The 22,358-nt window shown below is 38.6% G+C and overlaps 1 protein-coding gene across 1 annotated transcript in view; it reads left to right on the top strand.

Annotated features, from left to right (window-relative positions):
* Positions 1–22,358, top strand: part of RFX5 (regulatory factor X5) — a 496,889-nt gene that overhangs the window by 26,439 nt on the left and 448,092 nt on the right. The window contains exon 3 of the mRNA XM_053703857.1: positions 18,206–18,339. Coding sequence (XP_053559832.1) covers positions 18,206–18,339 — 134 coding nt within the window. The remainder of the gene's footprint in view (positions 1–18,205; positions 18,340–22,358) is intronic.

Raw genomic sequence — 22,358 nt, 5'->3', positions numbered from 1 at the left:
AGTTCATTTGGAAATTTGTATATATATATATTTATATGTGTATATATGTCTGTAAATACATTTATACACATATATAGACATACATATCCATCTTTAGAGATGTATATGTATGTATCTCAATGTTAACGCCCTTTGCTTGCCTTTTTTTTTCCTAACACCTGAGACCTCATATTTTTGAGCCCATACAACATTTGTGTGCAATATGTTTTATAAATAATTATTATAAAATGTGTTGTTATAAAGGAAAGTGTAATGTATTTTTGATGTGTTTTGTAACACTTTGTTTTGCGAAGGATGTGGTAACCCGACAAGCGTTAACTTGAATTGCACTCAAGCGATTAGGTTTACTTTCAACTAATACCAGTACAATTTAAACTGCGTGCAAACGATTGCGAAAACCCGATATTGCTTGCGCGCTAACGTTTGTGCTCCACTTGTAATCTGGCCCATTATGTGTAATTTATATCTATGCCCAAAGGTTATTGGGCAATACTTAAACATGAATATTTGCATTAACAGTGGAGAACCTTTAGAGATGAGATCTATTGGTACCTGTTGTATGAGTAATATTTATGTATGCACATACGTTTATCTGGCAGATACTGAACATTAATTATGAATAGTTTCATTAACAATGTACACTCTGTATCCACTTTGTAAGTATACGAAGTCTCTGCTTATTCTGGACATGGATTTACAAGTCTAATGTGTACCTGTTGGTCTATATGTGATGCTTCTCTAGTTAGTAAGACCACATGAAAGGCTAAATATTTGTGAATGCTAACATATATACTACATATTGGTGTTTATATCATGTACAGATTTAGAACTTTGTAAAACTTATGTATAAGTTAATATATTTTAAGATTCACAAAAAAGTTTTCCTTACTTGATCAGTGATCCTATTGCATGTTGTCAATTATCATTCAGAGGTGGCAACCTTTATAAAGGAATTTGAAGTATATGGGAATAATTAATCCCAGTACCTGTGTCGCCTCAGGGTCAAGGGTTTCACCCCAATCTGTTTATTGTCCAAAGGGACTTACAGTTCTGTCCTAGATTTAACAATCCTAAACATGTTTGTCAAGGTTCCCATATCTATAATGAGAACTTTACAGACAAAGTTATCCTTTCTCCAGAAGGGTAGATTTATGGCTACTATAGATCTCAATGATGCATATCTGTTCATCCCTATACACAGGTATCACTTTCAGTTCCTGAGGTTTGCATATCTGCAAAAAACTGTCAGTTTGCCACTCTGTGTTGGGTACAATCATATCATAATTTAGGGCATTTCACTATATCTGGACGACATACTAGTGCAAGACTATTCCATGTCACTAACTATTGCTCATGCATACAAGCTTCTATTTCTCCAACATAGGTGTGTCCGGTCCACGGCGTCATCCTTACTTGTGGGATATTCTCTTCCCCAACAGGAAATGGCAAAGAGCCCAGCAAAGCTGGTCACATGATCCCTCCTAGGCTCCGCCTTCCCCAGTCATTCTCTTTGCCGTTGTACAGGCAACATCTCCACGGAGATGGCTTAGAGTTTTTTAGTGTTTAACTGTAGTTTTTATTATTCAATCAAGAGTTTGTTATTTTAAAATAGTGCTGGTATGTACTATTTACTCTGAAACAGAAAAGAGATGAAGATTTCTGTTTGTAAGAGGAAAATGATTTTAGCAACCGTTACTAAAATCGATGGCTGTTTCCACACAGGACTGTTGAGAGGAATTAACTTCAGTTGGGGGAACAGTGAGCAGACTTTTGCTGCTTGAGGTATGACACATTCTAACAAGACGATGTAATGCTGGAAGCTGTCATTTTCCCTATGGGATCCGGTAAGCCATTTTTATTACAGACAGAAAAAAAGGGCTTCACAAGGGCTTTTTAAGACTGTAGACATTTTCTGGGCTAAATCGATTTATATATAAACATATTTTATACTCCATAGCCTTGAGGAATTATTTTAATCTTGGGAATTTTGTAAAATAACCGGCAGGCACTGTATTGGACACCTTATTCTCTAGGGGCTTTCCCTAATCATAGGCAGAGTCTCATTTTCGCGCCTGTATTGCGCACTTGTTTTTGAGAAGCATGACATGCAGATGCATGTGTGAGGAGCTCTGATACATAGAAAAGACATCTGAAGGCGTCATTTGGTATCGTATTCCCCTTTGGGCTTGGTTGGGTCTCAGCAAAGCAGATACCAGGGACTGTAAAGGGGTTAAATATAAAAACGGCTCCGGTTCCGTTATTTTAAGGGTTAAAGCTTCCAAATTTGGTGTGCAATACTTTTAAGGCTTTAAGACACTGTGGTGAAATTTTGGTGAATTTTGAACAATTCCTTCATACTTTTTCGCAATTGCAGTAATAAAGTGTGTTCAGTTTAAAATTTAAAGTGACAGTAACGGTTTTATTTTAAAACGTTTTTTGTACTTTGTTATCAAGTTTATGCCTGTTTAACATGTCTGAACTACCAGATAGACTGTGTTCTGAATGTGGGGAAGCCAAGGTTCCTTCTCATTTAAATAGATGTGATTTATGTGACACAAAATTTAGAGAAAATGATGCCCAAGATGATTCCTCAAGTGAGGGGAGTAAGCATGGTACTGCATCATCCCCTCCTTCGTCTACACCAGTCTTGCCCACACAGGAGGCCCCTAGTACATCTAGCGCGCCAATACTCCTTACTATGCAACAATTAACGGCTGTAATGGATAATTCTATCAAAAACATTTTAGCCAAAATGCCCACTTATCAGCGAAAGCGCGACTGCTCTGTTTTAGAAAATACTGAAGAGCATGATGACGCTGATGATATTGGTTCTGAAGGGCCCCTACACCAGTCTGAGGGGGCCAGGGAGGTTTTGTCTGAGGGAGAAATTTCAGATTCAGGGAAAATTTCTCAACAAGCTGAACCTGATGTGATTACATTTAAATTTAAGTTGGAACATCTCCGCGCTCTGCTTAAGGAGGTGTTATCCACTCTGGATGATTGTGAGAATTTGGTCATTCCAGAGAAACTATGTAAAATGGACAAGTTCCTAGAGGTCCCGGGGCCCCCCGAAGCTTTTCCTATACCCAAGCGGGTGGCGGACATTGTAAATAAAGAATGGGAAAGGCCCGGTATACCTTTCGTCCCTCCCCCCATATTTAAAAAATTGTTTCCTATGGTCGACCCCAGAAAGGACTTATGGCAGACAGTCCCCAAGGTCGAGGGGGCGGTTTCTACTCTAAACAAACGCACCACTATACCCATAGAAGATAGTTGTGCTTTCAAAGATCCTATGGATAAAAAATTAGAAGGTTTGCTTAAAAAGATGTTTGTTCAGCAAGGTTACCTTCTACAACCAATTTCATGCATTGTCCCTGTCACTACAGCCGCGTGTTTCTGGTTCGATGAGCTAGAAAAGGCGATCAATAATAATTCTTCTTCTTATGAGGAGATTATGGACAGAATTCGTGCTCTCAAATTGGCTAATTCTTTCACCCTAGACGCCACTTTGCAATTGGCTAGGTTAGCGGCGAAAAATTCTGGGTTTGCTATTGTGGCGCGCAGAGCGCTTTGGTTAAAATCTTGGTCAGCGGATGCGTCTTCCAAGAACAAATTGCTTAACATTCCTTTCAAGGGGAAAACGCTGTTTGGCCCTGACTTGAAAGAGATTATCTCTGATATCACTGGGGGCAAGGGCCACGCCCTTCCTCAGGATAGGTCTTTCAAGGCCAAAAATAAACCTAATTTTCGTCCCTTTCGCAGAAACGGACCAGCCCCAAGTGCTACGTCCTCTAAGCAGGAGGGTAATACTTCTCAAGCCAAACCAGCCTGGAGACCAATGCAAGGCTGGAACAAAGGAAAGCAGGCCAAGAAACCTGCCACTGCTACCAAGACAGCATGAGATGTTGGCCCCCGATCCGGGACCGGATCTGGTGGGGGGCAGACTCTCTCTCTTCGCTCAGGCTTGGGCAAGAGATGTTCTGGATCCTTGGGCGCTAGAAATAGTCTCCCAAGGTTATCTTCTGGAATTCAAGGGGCTTCCCCCAAGGGGGAGGTTCCACAGGTCTCAATTGTCTTCAGACCACATAAAAAAACAGGCATTCTTGCATTGTGTAGAAGACCTGTTAAAAATGGGAGTGATTCATCCTGTTCCATTAGGAGAACAAGGGATGGGGTTCTACTCCAATCTGTTCGTAGTTCCCAAAAAAGAGGGAACGTTCAGACCAATCTTAGATCTCAAGATCCTAAACAAGTTTCTCAAGGTTCCATCGTTCAAAATGGAAACCATTCGAACAATTCTTCCTTCCATCCAGGAAGGTCAATTCATGACCACGGTGGATTTAAAGGATGCGTATCTACATATTCCTATCCACAAGGAACATCATCGGTTCCTAAGGTTCGCATTCCTGGACAAGCATTACCAGTTTGTGGCACTTCCGTTCGGATTAGCCACTGCTCCAAGGATTTTCACAAAGGTACTAGGGTCCCTTCTAGCGGTGCTAAGACCAAGGGGCATTGCAGTAGTACCTTACTTGGACGACATTCTGATTCAAGCGTCGTCCCTTCCTCAAGCAAAGGCTCACACGGACATTGTCCTGGCCTTTCTCAGATCTCACGGATGGAAAGTGAACGTAGAAAAGAGTTCTCTATCTCCGTCAACAAGGGTTCCCTTCTTGGGAACAATAATAGACTCCTTAGAAATGAGGATTTTTCTGACAGAGGCCAGAAAAACAAAACTTCTGAACTCTTGTCAAATACTTCATTCTGTTCCTCTTCCTTCCATAGCGCAGTGCATGGAAGTAATAGGTTTGATGGTAGCGGCAATGGACATAGTTCCTTTTGCGCGCATTCATCTAAGACCATTACAACTGTGCATGCTCAGTCAGTGGAATGGGGACTATACAGACTTGTCTCTGACGATTCAAGTAAATCAGAGGACCAGAGATTCACTCCGTTGGTGGCTGTCCCTGGACAACCTGTCACAGGGGATGAGCTTCCGCAGACCAGAGTGGGTAATTGTCACGACCGACGCCAGTCTGGTGGGCTGGGGCGCGGTCTGGGGACCCCTGAAAGCTCAGGGTCTTTGGTCTCGGGAAGGATCTCTTCTACCGATAAATATTCTGGAACTGAGAGCGATATTCAATGCTCTCAAGGCTTGGCCTCAGCTAGCAAAGGCCAAGTTCATACGGTTTCAATCAGACAACATGACAACTGTTGCGTACATCAACCATCAGGGGGGAACAAGGAGTTCCCTGGCGATGGAAGAAGTGACCAAAATCATTCAATGGGCGGAGACTCACTCCTGCCACTTGTCTGCAATCCACATCCCAGGAGTGGAAAATTGGGAAGCGGATTTTCTGAGTCGTCAGACATTTCATCCGGGGGAGTGGGAACTCCATCCGGAAATCTTTGCCCAAATTACTCAACTGTGGGGCATTCCAGACATGGATCTGATGGCCTCTCGTCAGAACTTCAAGGTTCCTTGCTACGGGTCCAGATCCAGGGATCCCAAGGCGACTCTAGTAGATGCACTAGTAGCACCTTGGACCTTCAAACTAGCTTATGTATTCCCACCGTTTCCTCTCATCCCCAGGCTGGTAGCCAGGATCGAGCAGGAGAGGGCATCGGTGATCTTGATAGCTCCTGCGTGGCCACGCAGGACTTGGTATGCAGACCTGGTGAATATGTCATCGGCTCCACCATGGAAGCTACCTTTGAGACGGGACCTTCTTGTTCAAGGTCCGTTCGAACATCCGAATCTGGTCTCACTCCAACTGACTGCTTGGAGATTGAACGCTTGATCTTATCAAAGCGAGGGTTCTCAGATTCTGTCATTGATACTCTTGTTCAGGCCAGAAAGCCTGTAACTAGAAAAATTTACCACAAAATATGGAAAAAATATATCTGTTGGTGTGAATCTAAAGGATTCCCTTGGGACAAGGTAAAAATTCCTAAGATTCTATCCTTTCTTCAAGAAGGTTTGGAGAAAGGATTATCTGCAAGTTCCTTGAAGGGACAGATTTCTGCCTTGTCTGTGTTACTTCACAAAAAGCTGGCAGCTGTGCCAGATGTTCAAGCCTTTGTTCAGGCTCTGGTTAGAATCAAGCCTGTTTACAAACCTTTGACTCCTCCTTGGAGTCTCAATTTAGTTCTTTCAGTTCTTCAGGGGGTTCCGTTTGAACTCTTACATTCCGTTGATATTAAGTTATTATCTTGGAAAGTTTTGTTTTTGGTTGCAATTTCTTCTGCTAGAAGAGTTTCAGAATTATCTGCTCTGCAGTGTTCTCCTCCTTATCTGGTGTTCCATGCAGATAAGGTGGTTTTACGTACTAAACCTGGTTTTCTTCCGAAAGTTGTTTCTAACAAAAACATTAACCAGGAGATAGTCGTGCCTTCTTTGTGTCCGAATCCAGTTTCAAAGAAGGAACGTCTGTTGCACAATTTGGATGTTGTTCGTGCTCTAAAATTCTATTTAGATGCTACAAAGGATTTTAGACAAACATCTTCCTTGTTTGTTGTTTATTCTGGTAAAAGGAGAGGTCAAAAAGCAACTTCTACCTCTCTCTCTTTTTGGATTAAAAGCATCATCAGATTGGCTTACGAGACTGCCGGACGGCAGCCTCCTGACAGAATCACAGCTCATTCCACTAGGGCTGTGGCTTCCACATGGGCCTTCAAGATCGAGGCTTCTGTTGATCAGATATGTAAGGCAGCGACTTGGTCTTCACTGCACACTTTTACTAAATTTTACAAGTTTGATACTTTTGCTTCTTCTGAGGCTATTTTTGGGAGAAAGGTTTTGCAAGCCGTGGTGCCTTCCATCTAGGTGACCTGATTTGCTCCCTCCCTTCATCCGTGTCCTAAAGCTTTGGTATTGGTTCCCACAAGTAAGGATGACGCCGTGGACCGGACACACCTATGTTGGAGAAAACAGAATTTATGTTTACCTGATAAATTACTTTCTCCAACGGTGTGCCCGGCCCACGGCCCGCCCTGGTTTTTTAATCAGGTCTGATAATTTATTTTCTTTAACTACAGTCACCACGGTATCATATGGTTTCTCCTATGCAAATATTCCTCCTTTACGTCGGTCGAATGACTGGGGAAGGCGGAGCCTAGGAGGGATCATGTGACCAGCTTTGCTGGGCTCTTTGCCATTTCCTGTTGGGGAAGAGAATATCCCACAAGTAAGGATGACGCCGTGGACCGGACACACCGTTGGAGAAAGTAATTTATCAGGTAAACATAAATTCTGTTTTTTCTTCAAGATCATAGTCAGAGAATCAATCCCTAAGGGCTCATTATATCCTGCTATAAGGCTAGCATTTATCGGAGTCGTAATAGACTCAATTATTATGCATCTAGTTCCTGACGGTAGTTTGCAAAGTAAAGCTTAAAGGGCCACTAAACCCAAAATCTTTCTTTCATGATTCAGATAGAGAATACAAATTTAAACAACATTACAATTTACTTCTATTATTTATTTTGCTTCATTTTTTATATATCCTTAGTTGAAGAAAAAGCAATGCACATGGTGAGCCAATCACACGAGGCTTCTATGTGCAGCAACCAATCAGCAGCTACTGCACATATCTAGATATGCTTTTCAGCAAAGAATATCAAGATAATAAAACAAATTAGATAATATAAGTAAATTAGAAAGATGTTTAAAATTGCATTCTCTCTCTAAATCATGAAAGAAAAAAAATGTGGGTTTCATGGCCCTTTAAGAGGGCATGTCTCTCCCTACAAAAGACTCCATTTCCATCAATAACTCAGTGCATGGAGATGGTGGTTCTTATGGTAACTGCTTCAGACGCAGTTCCTTTTGCCTCTTTTCACTGGAGACCTATTTGTCTATGCTACCTCAGTGGTCAAATTATTATCTACATTTAGAATAACAGATTGCTTTGGATTTCTCTATCAGGCTGGAGGGCAGTCTGGGCTTCTCGAAGAGCGCAAGGAGTTTGATCTCCTCTAGAGACAAGGTTTCCAGTTAAAGTTCTGAAACTTCTAACGATTCTTCGGACTACTAAGACCTGGCCCCTATTGAAGGAGGACAAGTTTATCCACTTACAGTTGAACAATATCATGGCAGTGGTCTACATAAATCATCAACCCTCTAAGCACAGTTTACTGACCATGCAGGAAGTGTCTCGCAATTCACATACCAGGTGTACACAACTGGGAGATGGATTATTTCAGCAGTCAATCGATCTATCCTAGAGAGTGGTCTCCCTATCAGGAAACTTTTGATCCCTTAGTGATGAAATGGGGCTTACAGAACATAGATCTGATGGCCTCTCACTCAATTAAAAAGTTTCCAAGGTATTGTACGACATCAAGAGACCCAAAGGCTCACGATAGACACCTTGGTATGTCTATGGGATTTTCATCCAGCATACCTATTTTTTCTGTTTGTTCTTCTTCCAAGAGTCAGTGCTCGGATCAGACTGGAGTAAGCATCAATGATCTCAATTGCTCCAGCCTGGCCCTGCAGGACATGGTATGCGGATCTAGTGCAGATGCTCTCATCTCTTCCATGGATTCTTCCTCTAAGACAAGACTTATTGTTTCAAGATCCTCTTTTTTTTTTTTCCATCAGGATCTCAAATCTCTAAATTTTAAATGGGCAGTAAAATCCAAATTAATTTTAAACAACGTTCCAATTTACTTTTAGCATCAAATGTCCTTGGTTCTCTTGGTATTCACTAAGGGATCGAAAGTTTCCTGATAGGGAGACCACTCTCTAGGATAGATCGATTGACTGCTGAAATAATCCATCTCCCAGTTGTGTACACCTGGTATGTGAATTGCGAGACACTTCCTGCATGGTCAGTAAACTGTGCTTAGAGGGTTGATGATTTATGTAGACCACTGCCATGATATTGTTCAACTGTAAGTGGATAAACTTGTCCTCCTTCAATAGGAGCCAGGTCTTAGTAGTCCGATGAATCGTTAGAAGTTTCAAAACTTTAACTGGAAACCTTGTCTCTAGAGGAGATCAAACTCCTTGCGCTCTTCGAGAAGCCCAGACTGCCCTCCAGCCTGAGACACTGGTGTCCGTAAGTACAATTGCCCACGACTGACGAAGGAAAGTTGCCCGACTGGTCAAAGAAAGATGCTGTATCCCCAAGATAAAGATTTTCTGATAGAGAAATCCAAAGCAATCTGTTATTCTAAATGTAGATAATAATTTGACCACTGAGGTAGCATAGACAAATAGGTCTCCAGTGAAAAGAGGCAAAAGGAACTGCGTCTGAAGCAGTTACCATAAGAACCACCATCTCCATGCACTGAGTTATTGATGGAAATGGAGTCTTTTGTAGGGAGAGACATGCCCTCTTAAAGGGCCATGAAACCCACATTTTTTCTTTCATGATTTAGAGAGAGAATGCAATTTTAAACATCTTTCTAATTTACTTATATTATCTAATTTGTTTTATTATCTTGATATTCTTTGCTGAAAAGCATATCTAGATATGTGCAGTAGCTGCTGATTGGTTGCTGCACATAGAAGCCTCGTGTGATTGGCTCACCATGTGCATTGCTTTTTCTTCAACTAAGGATATATAAAAAATGAAGCAAAATAAATAATAGAAGTAAATTGTAAACTACGTAGGCTCATATGCTAATTTCTAAGCTCTTGAAGACTGCCTCTTATTTCAGTGTATTTTGACAGTTTTAAACAGCTAGAGGGCATTAGTTCATGTGTGTCATATAGATAACATTGTGCTCACTCCCGCAGATTAATTTATGAGTCAGAACTGATTGGCTAAAATGCATGTCTGTCAAAGGAACTGAGAAAGGGGGCAGTCAGCAGAGGCTTAAATATAAGGTAACCACAGAGGTAAAAAGTATATTAATATAACCGTGTTGGTTATGCAAATATGGGGAATGGGTAATAAAGGGATTATCTATCTTTTTAAACAATTAACATTTTCAAGTAGACTGTCCCTTTTAAAGGGACATTGTACACTAGATTTTTCTTCCCATAAATGTTTTGTAGATCATGCATTTATGTAGTCCATCTAGGAGTGTTTTTGTAACAATGTATAGTTTTGCTTATTTTTTAATAAAGTGCTGATTTTCAGACTCTTAACCAAGCCCCAAAGTATCAGATGTATACACGCGTTTAAAAACTCCTGCTGACTCCTGTTTGTATAATCTGTCTTTTCATATGCAGGGGAGGGGGTGTCTGCTCTTCAGGTTTTCCAGACCCTTTTAGTGGGTGTCCCAGCTTCACCTAGTCAATAGTGCTAAACTGGGAGCCTTTTAAAAGGTTTTATACTGGATTTTTAGATCAGTTTCTGTGCATATTTTCTTCTTTATAGTAGTGTCTATTACATGCAGTTATATGAAAATTGGTGTATACTGTCCCTTTAAGTTGGGAGTAGCTAAGAGTGGGGATTTTTAATTTGGTGGAGTTATGTTAAGAATTAAGGGGTTAATTGCAGGGTTGTTTTCTAGCAGTTAAGGAATTTATTGTGGTTAGGGTTAAAAAAAAACAAAAAAAACAATGTACTGAAAGAGTTCCCCTTGTACTGAATTCCCAGTAATCTGTTTTACCTGCTGCAATACTGGCTATAGAATAGCTATGTAAATAGCATACAGCAGCAAAAACAGCCTCCCTGTGTGGGCAGGAGAAAGAAATAGATTTGTGTCCGTTTAATTTTAAAGGGTGTTCCTTCACCAAATGTGAATACAATGTAATGTTCACAGCCAGTTACCTGTGTAGTCTCTGTAACTTGTGTTTAAGTGAATGTAAACTTTGATGAAATAGTGCCCAGTTTTTAAAAATACTATTAAAAACAGGGGCACTTTAATTCATCAAAGTTTACATTGCAGTGGATTTTACAAATACTTACCTTCCTCTCCTGAAACGCCGGATTGCCGATCCTGCCGCCTGCCTCTTCCTGCTGTACTTACACAGCAATGACGAAACCGGCTTACTCCAATCACGGTCTCACCAGGTGGATGCTCCTGGGGGGGAAGCCGTAATTGGAGGAAGCCGGTTTCGTCATTGCTGATGAAGTACGGAGGACCTGCAGGTGGGGGATCAGCGATCCGGTGTTTCAGGAGAAGGCAAGTATTTGTAAAATCCGCTGCAATGTAAACTTCGATAAATGAAAGTGCTCTTGTTTTTAATATTATTTTTAAAAAACGGGTACTATTTCATCAAAGTTTACATTCACTTTAAGGGTTCATCTTAATTAAGGATTATTGTGTTTGGGGCTCAGGGGCCTAGCAGTTTGGGTATTTTTATTAGGTATGTGCAAATTCATTATTTGGATATTCATTTGTGAAATAAGTTCCAAATATGGCTGCCTGTAGCAACATTTGGCTGTTTTCAGCGCTAGATATATTAGTGTTTAAAATGTGCTGAATCACTTGAAAGTTATGCAGTTTAACTGTAAAAAGCTGACAACCAAATATCACCTGAACATCTCTATGTAAAAAAGGAAGGTATTTTACCTTAATTTTTTTTTTAGCTCACAATAGTAAGTGCTCTTTGAACTGTTATGCTGTACCTACTGTCAGCTTCATAATGAAAAAAAACCCAGACAATCAGCTTTATCAGGGCTAGCGTCACACTTTTGCTTTACTGTGATCTAATGAGATTTCACTGAAATCTCCAGATATTTCATAGTAAACTTCCTTAAACTGTGAAGGGAAATAACATGACTGTGCCTGCACTTACCTGATTGGCTAGTTAAAGTCCCTTTACAATTGGATGTGACTACTGAGGACATTTTGAAGTAAAATAACTTACTTTCTTTCATGTAATTGGCAAGAGTCAAGGAGCTAGTGACATATGGGATATACAATCCTACCAGGAGGGGCAACGTTTCCCAAACCTCAGAATGCCTATAAATACACCCCTCACCACACCCACAATTCAGTTTTACAAACTTTGCCTCCCTATGGAGGTGGTGAAGTAAGTTTGTGCTTGATTTTCTTCTGTGATATGCGCTTCTCAGCATTTTGAAGCCCGATTCCTCTCTGAGTACAGTGTTTGTCAGATGGATGTGAAGGGAGTATCACCTATTGATTCAATGGTTTTCCTCACAGGAAATCTTTTCATAGGTTCTCTGTTATCGGTCGTAGAGATTCATCTCCTACCTCTCTTTTCAGATCGACGATATATTCTCATATTCCATTACCTCTACTGATACTGTTTCAGTGCTGGTTTGGATATCTGCTATATGTGGATGGATGTCTTTCGGTAAGTATGTTTTCATTAATTAAGACACTCTCAGCTATGGTTTGGCACTTTATGTATTAATATAAAGATTTCTAAATATATGTACTGTACTTATATTTGCCATGAGTCAGGTTTATTTATATTTCCTTTTGCAGACTATCAGTTTCAAAATTGGGAAAATATTTAGGAAGTTATTTTTTCTTACCTGGGGTATAGTCTTTTCTTCAAATTGACTGCTTTTTCATTAAATTTCATGGGCAAAATTAGGCTCGCGAGGTCGCAAAATGCTGATATTTATTCTTGGCGCAAGAATTTTTTTGGCGCGAAGGTACGTTTGGTGATGCAAATTCGTCATTTCCAGCTTCTTAGTTGATGCCAGGTTTCTTTGCACAAGTTTGCTTCTGCCATGACGCGAGTTGCTTCATTTCCGGATGTTGTTAGAGCCAAAAAAAAATTAATTTTGCGTCATACTTGGCGCCAAATAATTTCATTATTTAAACCTCACTTCCTATATGCCTCTTGCCTTTTTTATGCTCAGAGGGCTATGCTGTTTGCAATTTTTCCCATTCCTGAAACTGCCATATAAGGAAATTGATAATTTTGCTTTATATGTTGGAATCCTGCTGCATGATAACAGTTCTACCAAAGCTAAATGTATCTGTTGTAAATTGGCAGAGATTATATCTCCGGCTGTAGTATGTAACAGTTGTCATGATAAACTTACATGCAGAGAATGTATCCATCAGTGCTAGTACAATGCCTGTTGTTCCTTCAACATCTAATGTATATGATATCCCTGTGAATATAAAAGATTTTATTGCTCATGCGATTCAGAAGGCTTTGTCTGCTATTCTGCCTTCTAATAAACATAAAAGGTCTTTTAAAACTTCTCATAAAGTTGATGAACTTTCAAATGACCGACAACATACTGAATTATCCTCCTCTGATGAGGATCTATCTGATTCAGAAGATCCTACCTCAGATATTGACACTGACAAATCTACTTATCTCTTTAAGATGGAGTATATACGTTCCTTGTTAAAAGAGGTGTTGATTACTTTGGATATTGAGGAATCTAGTCCTCTTGATACTAAAACTAGTAAACGTTTAAATTCTGTTTATAAACCTCCTCTGGTTACTCCAGAGGTTTGTCCAGTTCCTGATGCTATTTTTGATATGATTTCAAAGGAATGGGATAGGCCTGGTACTTCTTTTATTCCTTCTTCTAGGTTTAAAAAGTTGTATCCTTTGCCTGCAGCTAGATTGGAGTTTTGGGAAAAAATCTCCAAAGTTGATGGGGTTATCTCTACTCTTGCCAAACGTACTGCTATTCCTATGGAAGATAGTACTTCTTTTAAGGATCCTTTAGATAGGAAACTTGAATCTTATCTAAGGAAAGCTTATTTATTTTCTGGCTATATTGTTAGGCCTGCTATATCTATGGCTGATGTTGCAGCTGCATCAACTTTTTGGTTGGGAAGCTTAGCGCAACAGGAAACATTCTGATTTGTCTAGCATTGTTCGCTTGCTTCAACATGCTAATCATTTTATCTGTGATGCTATTTTTGATATAATCAAAATTGATGTTAAATCTATGTCTTTAGCTATTTTAGCTAGAAGAGCTTTGTGGCTCAAATATTGGAATTCAGTTTGAAACCTTCTTCAAGTTGGAATAAATCCAAGCCATTTAAGAAACCAAAGCCAGCCCCCAAGTCTGAATGAAGGTGCGGCCCTCATTCCAGTTCAGCTGGTGGGGGGCAGATTAAAATATAGATATATAGAAGTTAGATCTGTAGCAGTTAAAAACTACCCATGTTGGCAATGAGTTAAAGATTGCTTTCACTGGTACTGCTCCGGATACGGAGAACGATGCAGATTGGAGATGGTTCAAGTGCACAGAGTATAGTGCTATTAAAGTTCTCCTATGAGCGAGTTTGATAAGATATAGCAATTGTCACCTGTGAGACGCTTATTATCCTCAATAATAATAATATTAATAAGGTTGATCTCTATGGATAAAAACTGTTGTTGGGGATCCCTATTTGAGGGGTTAGTGTCCCATGATCAGACTAAACTATATACGTTTTTTTATTGTTGCTTGGTTTGACAGCTTAGTGATGTGGAGAAGAGGCGTATTCTGCAGGTGACGTATTGGTTATGGGAGTGGCATCCCTTCGATGTTATCGGGATGGCCCCGCTCCGGGTCTCATCAGATTGGAGTCTTTGGTGGCACTGATGCGTTTGGGCTCTAGGCGGGCGATGTTGCACAATCGTGGTGTTTGGGGAGGCATCGGATTTTCTTATGTTGGTGCCGTGTGTTGGTTGAGACGAGGGCGCATGTGTAGATAGGGGTGTGTAGCTGTTGACGTTTTTTGATTGGCCGGTTGGTCGGGGACAAATTAGCCTATCACTTGCACCCACGTCAGACGCCATACAATTAGGGATTATCTGTCGTTTTGCACGATCAGTCTGGGTGATTGCAAATAGTTAAAGTACAAAATTTGACCAGTATTAGTGGGATAATGTGAAAGGATCTACATTGAAATACTCGATATTGAGTAGAGAGACTTGGTTACGAGTTTATGAAAACATTATCTGTATGTCTGTGCTATATGACAAACACAGCAGAAAGATAGGTCTGAATGGTTTATATTAAATAGGATTGAGTGGCGAGCACTAGATGAAGTGCGGTCATATATATGTAGATGTGCACAGTTGATCCAGTGTGTATTTATAATAATAATAATAATCTATCTAATATATTATTCTCTCCCAATGGGGTATATTGTTAATTTATCCATCGTTCTAGTCTTTCCCATTGGGGTATATTATATCATTTTTATTGGGGTATGCTATGAGAAGTGTCCAGGTGCTTCAACTTATGAGCAATTAAACAAAGGGCTTTTGTGATTGGTTCTTTTTGTTTTATGGGGGTGGGGAGTTACAGGTAGCTCAGGTTTATTTAAGATGTGTGTTTAGAACAGAATACATGCCTGATGAAACAGTGTATACCGAGAAACGCGTTGCATGCTGTTACTCATAATGCATGAGTGATATATGTATTTTATAATTGTTTTTATTATTATTAAATCCATTTTTATCATATATCCTCAATTCTATTGATTATTATACTATCTGAGCTACCTGTTGATCCGTTATCCTGTCTGCTGTGGAGTATCCTGCTGCATATCTGACACAGCCAGCTGGTTTGCTGTGAAAGCCAGCCTGCCCCTATTGGCACATCTGAGTGCCTCTACAGAATGTGAGTACCCTGCACTGGTTGTAAACTGACTATTGGGTCCTTACAGATTCACACAGTTTGTGCGCCTTTTTGTTTTTTTTGTACCTAGCTCCTGAGCCTTATACTGCTGGACTGACTATCTACAGTCTGCTAAGATACACAGACTTCTACCTTACGATTCCCTGGAGTGCCTTGCACAGCTAGCTGGTGTGCTGTGAATACCAGCCTGCATCTACAGGCACATCTGAGTGCCTTCCTATATTGTGAGTACCCTGCACTTGTCCTTTCTTTTGATGCTGGTTGTCACGGATTCACACATACGGCGCCTCTTTCCTTATTTTTTATCTTATATTTCATGGTGTTCTTCTCATAAAGTCTCCTGGCATTCTTTTAGAATTCCTAGAATTTTACAGTTTCTTCAGGATGTTTTGGATAAAGGTTTGTCTGCAAGTTCCTTGAAGGGACAGCTTCCTGATATTCACTGTTTTGTGCAGGCTTTGGTCCGTATCAAGCCTGTCATTAAATCAATCTCTCCTCCTTGGAGTCTTAATTTGGTTTTGGAGGCTTTACAGGCTCCTCCTTTTGAGCCTATGTATTCTTTGAATATTAAACTACTTTCTTGGTGTTGTTCCTTTTGACTATCTCTTCTGCTAGAAGAGTTTCCGAGTTATCTGCTCTTTCTTGTGAGTCTCCTTTTCTGATTTTCCATCGGGATAAGGCAGTTTTGCGCACTTCATTTAAGTTTTTACCTAAAGTTGTGAATTCTAGCAACATTTATAGGGAAATTGTTGTTCCCTCTTTGTGTCCTAATCCTAAGAATTCTTTGGAGAGATCCTTACATTCTCTGGATGTTGTAAGAACTTTGAAATATTATGTTGAAGCTACTAAAGATTTCAGAAAGACTTCTAGTCTATTTGTTGTCTTTTCTGGTTCTAGGAAAGGTCAGAAAGCTTCTGCCATTTCCTTGGCATCCTAGTTAAAGCTTTTGATTCATCAGGCTTATTTGGAGTTGGGTCAGGCCCCGCCTCAGAGAATCACAACTCATTCTACTAGATCAGTTCCACTTTGTGGGCTTTTAAGAATGAAGCTTCAGTTGATCAGATTTGCAAAGCAGCAACTTGGTCTTCTTTGCATACATTTACTAAATTCTACCGCTTTGATGTATTTGCCTCTTCGGAAGCAGTTTTTGGTAGAAAAGTTCTTCAGGCAGCTGTTTCAGTTTGATTCCTCTGCTTATGAGAAACATTTATTTTTTTGGATGTGGATTTAGTTTTTTCAGCGGAAAATGGCTGTTTTTATCTCTCCCTCTCTAGTGACTCTTCTGTGGAGTACCACATCTTGGGTATTACTATCCCATACGTCACTAGCTCATGGACTCTTGCCAATTACATGAAAGAAAACATAATTTATGTAAGAACTTGATAAATTAATTTCTTTCATATTGGCAAGAGTCCATGAGACCCACCCTTTTTATGATGGTTAAGTTTTTTTGTATAAATTATATTTCCAGTTCCTTTTTTGATATTTTTTACTCCTTTTTCTATCACCCCACTACTTGGCTATTAGTTAAACTGAATTGTGGGTGTGGTGAGGGGTGTGTTTATAGGCATTTTGAGGTTTGGGAAACTTTGCCCCTCCTGGTAGGATTGTATATCCCATATGTCACTAGCTCATGGACTCTTGCCAATATGAAAGAAATTAATTTATCAGGTAAGTTCTTACATAAATTATGTTTTTTTACAGGAAAGTTCAGGTGATATTTTCTAGTAGGCTCTACTGCATCACTTTCAAGTGCTTCAATATTTGGGTGTCATGTCCCTTTAAGTGTAAAATATCATCTGGATTTGCACAGATATTTACTGCTACCCAGTGTATTTTATGATATTGTCTTCAATAAATATATATATATATATATATATATATATATATATATATATATATATATATATATATATATATATATGTATTTAAATTTAAGTGGATTTATTTACACTATTTTACTGCTTTTTGTGTTTTTTTTTGTTTTTTTTAAGATAGTTCAAACTAATAACCTGTGCCTATGGAAGTCCATAGTTCTGTGTCTTTATATAATATAATTAAAAAATTAAAAACTACAAATTTTTTTTGTCTAAACTGTGTTTGTGTATTTATATTTAAGGTAATTCTAGAAATTAGTAAAAGAGTACATTTATAATTGTCCCAAGGTTTAAATATGAGATTTCTACTTAAAAAAAAGTAGTTATCTCCGGATTTCTCTACTTCTGCCGTGTATTGCATTGTGATTGTTATCAATATTATAACTTTTTTTTTAGAATATTATGCAATCTCTGGCTTCTTTTTATACAATGATAATCCTCACTAGATTTTAACTGTTTGAGGTTTCCAGCAAAAATGTAAATGATAAATGTAAGAAAACAGTTCATTAAAGGGACAGTAAAGTGAAAATGGAACATTCATGATTCAGACAGAGCATGTCGTTTGAAATGTCTTTCTTCTTTACTTCTATTCTTAAATTTTCTTAATTTTGTTTTAACTCTTGGTTGGCTCAGAAGTATCAATGCATTACTGGGAGAACCAATACATTTTTATAATAGAAGTCAATTGGGAAGCTGTTTAAATTGCATGCACTATGTTAACCATGAACGTTTTTTATTTTGACTTTACTATCCCTTTAAGCGAAAACCTTATTTTCAATTCTGCAGAAATGTAATTGCTCTGAATTATTTAGAAAATATTTGCTTAGTCGTCTGTCTTTGCAGGCCCTTCTGAAGAGGGTGATGGCAGAGGACGTGTTATATGAAAAAATCTCTAAGAAAGGAGACTTAACATCTGGAGGCTCCCAGGGAGAGACTGAACCAAACAGCCTTCTGCAGAAATTGAAAAACAAAATCACGTAAGAATAAAATTACTAAACTGTATTTAATGAGTTAGTATCTTCTATGATGGTCAAATGTTGTGGATACTGGTGTTGAAATTATATGTATGGAAGGAGCAGAAGGCAAGGAGTCCAAAAGGCTTACAATCTGATAGTTGTGAAGGCAGCAAAATGTTAATATAATATAAATTCAAAATTGATATTTAGGTAGCTTCTTTGGTAAAGTAAATTCTAAACAATTTTCGGAGTATATTTTATTAGAGGAAAATCATTAAGTTGCATTTGCTGCTTTTAAATCTTTGGTGAGCTGTAACCACAATTTTAATAATCAGAAACTGCTTCTTTATTCTCTCCGCCACCTCAGATAGGGCAAAATAAATAACCTGTTCAGGGTGATTGACATGACCTGCTTTTATGCAATTTTGCCACGTGTGCTGCTGCATCACAAATGGCGATTGCAGAATCAGAGGTTCTCTTCTTGAGAAACTGTCCTTCTGCAATCTTGATAAATTTTCCTCCTAGTCCGATACTTTTCAAATCAGAAAAAGGACGTCCATCCCCAACCAAGCAGACATTTTGATAGAGGAGATCAGGCCATTACGGAGGAGGCTAGAAGTAAGTGACATTGGGCTGCAATATTTCCTAAAAGGCCTTAAATAATTTTGCTGTAACAAAATGTAAGGGACAAACAAAACAAAAACACATGTGCTGTATATGGATAAGACAGAAGACCCTACCAGCCTCTATCTACAGTATCTCCTCACTGGATATGCTTCACTAAGCATACATGAACCCACTGGAATCTAGAGCATCAGATCTCTGTTTTCACTTTAGGGAACCAGATCTCCCAAGCCTACTGTATGTTTCAGAGTAAGTCGCAAAAATAGAAAAACTTAACACACTTATATGGTGTATGTATGAAAAATAATTACAATTTAAATAGACCTGAAAAACAAATTGGCATATGGGCAATCAAGTAGTTAAATCAGTGTTGCATAACACACACTAGTGATTTAATCCCTTACTTGCCCTTAAATCACATGCAGCAGCCATTTATTGAGCCATTAAGCCTCCATGATTTTCCCCTCACTCAGTGGGTACAAACAAAACTAACACCATTTATTAAATAGCAAACTAGAAATTCTATATGCTAGCTAACTCTATTTCGGTACTGTTCCTTTTAGCCTAGACCACAGCTTGCTTGACAAATTTGTGTAAAATCTAGGAGCCAGACATTTTAAAGTTTTGACTGGGTGTAAATATGTGTATGTATGTGTGTGTGTGTGTGTGTGTGTATGTATGTATGTATGTATATGTATGTGTATGTGTGTGTGTGTATGTATGTATATATATATATGTATGTGTGTGTGTATATATATATATATATATATATATATATATATATATATATAATGTGTGTGTTAATGCATATTTAACACACAGGCAACTCTGGTAGGGGTCTTCCCATATGCTTTCCATGCAGGGGTTAAAAGGAAAGAGTTTGTTTTCAGGGGAACTGATTATAGCATGGCCCTGCCATTCATGGATCATGCTTTCAGTAAGTTAAAAAAAAAATCCTCTTAAAATTCAAAAATATGCAACATTAACAGAGCCACACAAAACCTGAGTTTCTAAAATGTTCTGAAAACATAATTATCTGATCTTTCATTGTTGTGCACTTTGAGCCCTACACATTGCTCAACTTGTCAAGTCTCACATCATCTTCTCCTCTCCCCACATAGCACATAATTATAGTAAAGTGTTTGTAAAATATGGTTCTGAGGCAGGATTATTGCAAGGGAACTGAAAAGACATGACTGCACTCCCTGTTATTCTACCTAACCAGTGAAGGCTCCGATTTTATAATAAAAAATAGAAAGAGGAGGGAGTGGCATAATCCCAAGGACAGTTGAAAGCTCACCTTTCTCACTCTGGGCTGAATTTTCAGCTTTCTAAATCCACCCCCCCCCCCCCCCTGCTCCTGTCAGGCACTGGAGTTCATCTGCAGGTACTTACTGAGCTAAACTGAACTGGTACTGGTAGAAGTGAGGCATTTATCACATCCACTTTACCGTTTTTTATGCTGTTATTGCAGGATTCTTTAACTATGCAGATATTTCATTGCACTTTCTTAAAGGGACACTCAATCAAAATTAAACTCTCATTATTCAGATAGAGCATGCCATTTTAAACAACTTTCCAATTTACTTCCATTAACAAAATGTGCACAGTCTTTGTATATTTAAACTTTTTTAGTCACTAGCTCCTACTGAGCATGTGCAAGAATAAGTGTGTATGCATTTGTGAATGGCTGGTGGCTGTCACATGGTACGTGTATGCATTTGTGAATGGCTGGTGGCTGTCACATGGTACGTGTATGCATTTGTGATTGGCTGATGGCTGTCACATGGTACAGGGGGAGTGGAAATAGACATAACTTTTAAATTTGTCAGAAAAAAAATCTACTACTCATTTGAAGCTCAGACTAAGTGCTATTGCATTGTCTTGTTATCTTGCATTTGTTGATTATGCAAATCTTCTGTGTTGACTGGTCCTTTAATATATGCCAAAGCCTGCATATTATCTTTGATATTTGATTGTCATGTGAATTATACTGTGAAATGAAAACCGTTCCATGGGCTTCCGCATAAATTTTTCTGGAGGGGGGCAAAAAAGTGATTTTATATATATATATATATATATATATATATATATATATATATATATATATATATATATATATATATATAATTTCAAACAGCTGATCCACCCACCTAGGGACAACTACCTGGGTGCAGTTATGTACAGATTTCCTCAAATGAAGTGCACTCACAGGAACATTTGGCTTTTTGAGATCCAAATGTTCCTGTGAGTGCACTTCATTTGAGGATATATATATATATATATATATATATATATATATATATATATAAAACATTATTCCAAAATCCTACTAGTCTTAGCTAACTAGTACACTCTACATTTTGAAGTCACTATATGCTAAACTTTAATAAACGTTCATACACTTCTTGTATGCACACAGATACATTGGCACTGTCACTCACATATACTGATGCACAATGAAACAAACAAGCTGACATAAAAATGGAATGGAATTTGTATTGAGGCAGCAGGAAAAATAAAATAATAAAAAAATATATATATATCACGAGCACACAAACACATATCCATACTTACCATTGTTTATTTATTTATTACACATACATAAAAGTAAAGTTTAGTCCATGCTCATAGGTCTTAAAAACATGCAATCAGCCAAAATAACCCACATATAGACACATTAACCTGTTTTCATATCACCTTATACTCGGCAGCATATGCACCAGGGTGCAAGTGATGTCTTAAAAAAGGATCCTGGAGAATGGGTCCCATCACAAACACCATACTGCCTTACAGCCTGTTTTTATTTAACTGCAAGTAACATTTTCTTAGGCTGCTGCAGGAAGCAATAAGTCCCAGAATTGTGTAGTCTAAGGAGTGGTTAAATGAGCATGCACACACAGAATTGTGTAGTCTAAGGAGTGGTTAAATGAACATGCACACACAGAATTGTGTAGTCTAAGGAGTGGTTAAATGAGCATGCAATTCAAATCCAATTTCCCTGTTTTTGTGTCATTTGTACTACAAGTCTCTCTTTGGTATGTGAACTGGGTCCCTGCATTAAAATCCTGCCAATTACCTGTTTTTGTGTCATTTGTACTACAAGTCTCTCTTCAGTATGTGAATTGGGTCCCTGCATTCAAATCCTGCCAATTTCACTGTTTTTGTGTCATTTGTACTACACGTCTCTCTTTTTTGCATTTGCCTGTAGTCTGTGTAATAATTTATGTATTTACTCTGCTCATCATGTCTTCATCTGTGATGTTCAAACCTTGCAAATATTTGTTATGATTCCTAATTTTATAATTTCACTAATGGTATAACCCCAGCCTCCCCCAAATTCTATTGTCTGTTATTTTTAACTTCTCACCTTGAATCAAATTTTCCCAATTGGCCTTTGACTGTCTTTGATCATG

Source organism: Bombina bombina, chromosome 1 (assembly GCF_027579735.1).
Source record: "Bombina bombina isolate aBomBom1 chromosome 1, aBomBom1.pri, whole genome shotgun sequence".
NCBI classification, from domain to species: Eukaryota; Metazoa; Chordata; class Amphibia; order Anura; family Bombinatoridae; genus Bombina; species Bombina bombina.
The sequence above is the reverse complement of the archived record's forward strand: the minus strand, read 5'-3'. Positions and strand labels throughout refer to the sequence as shown.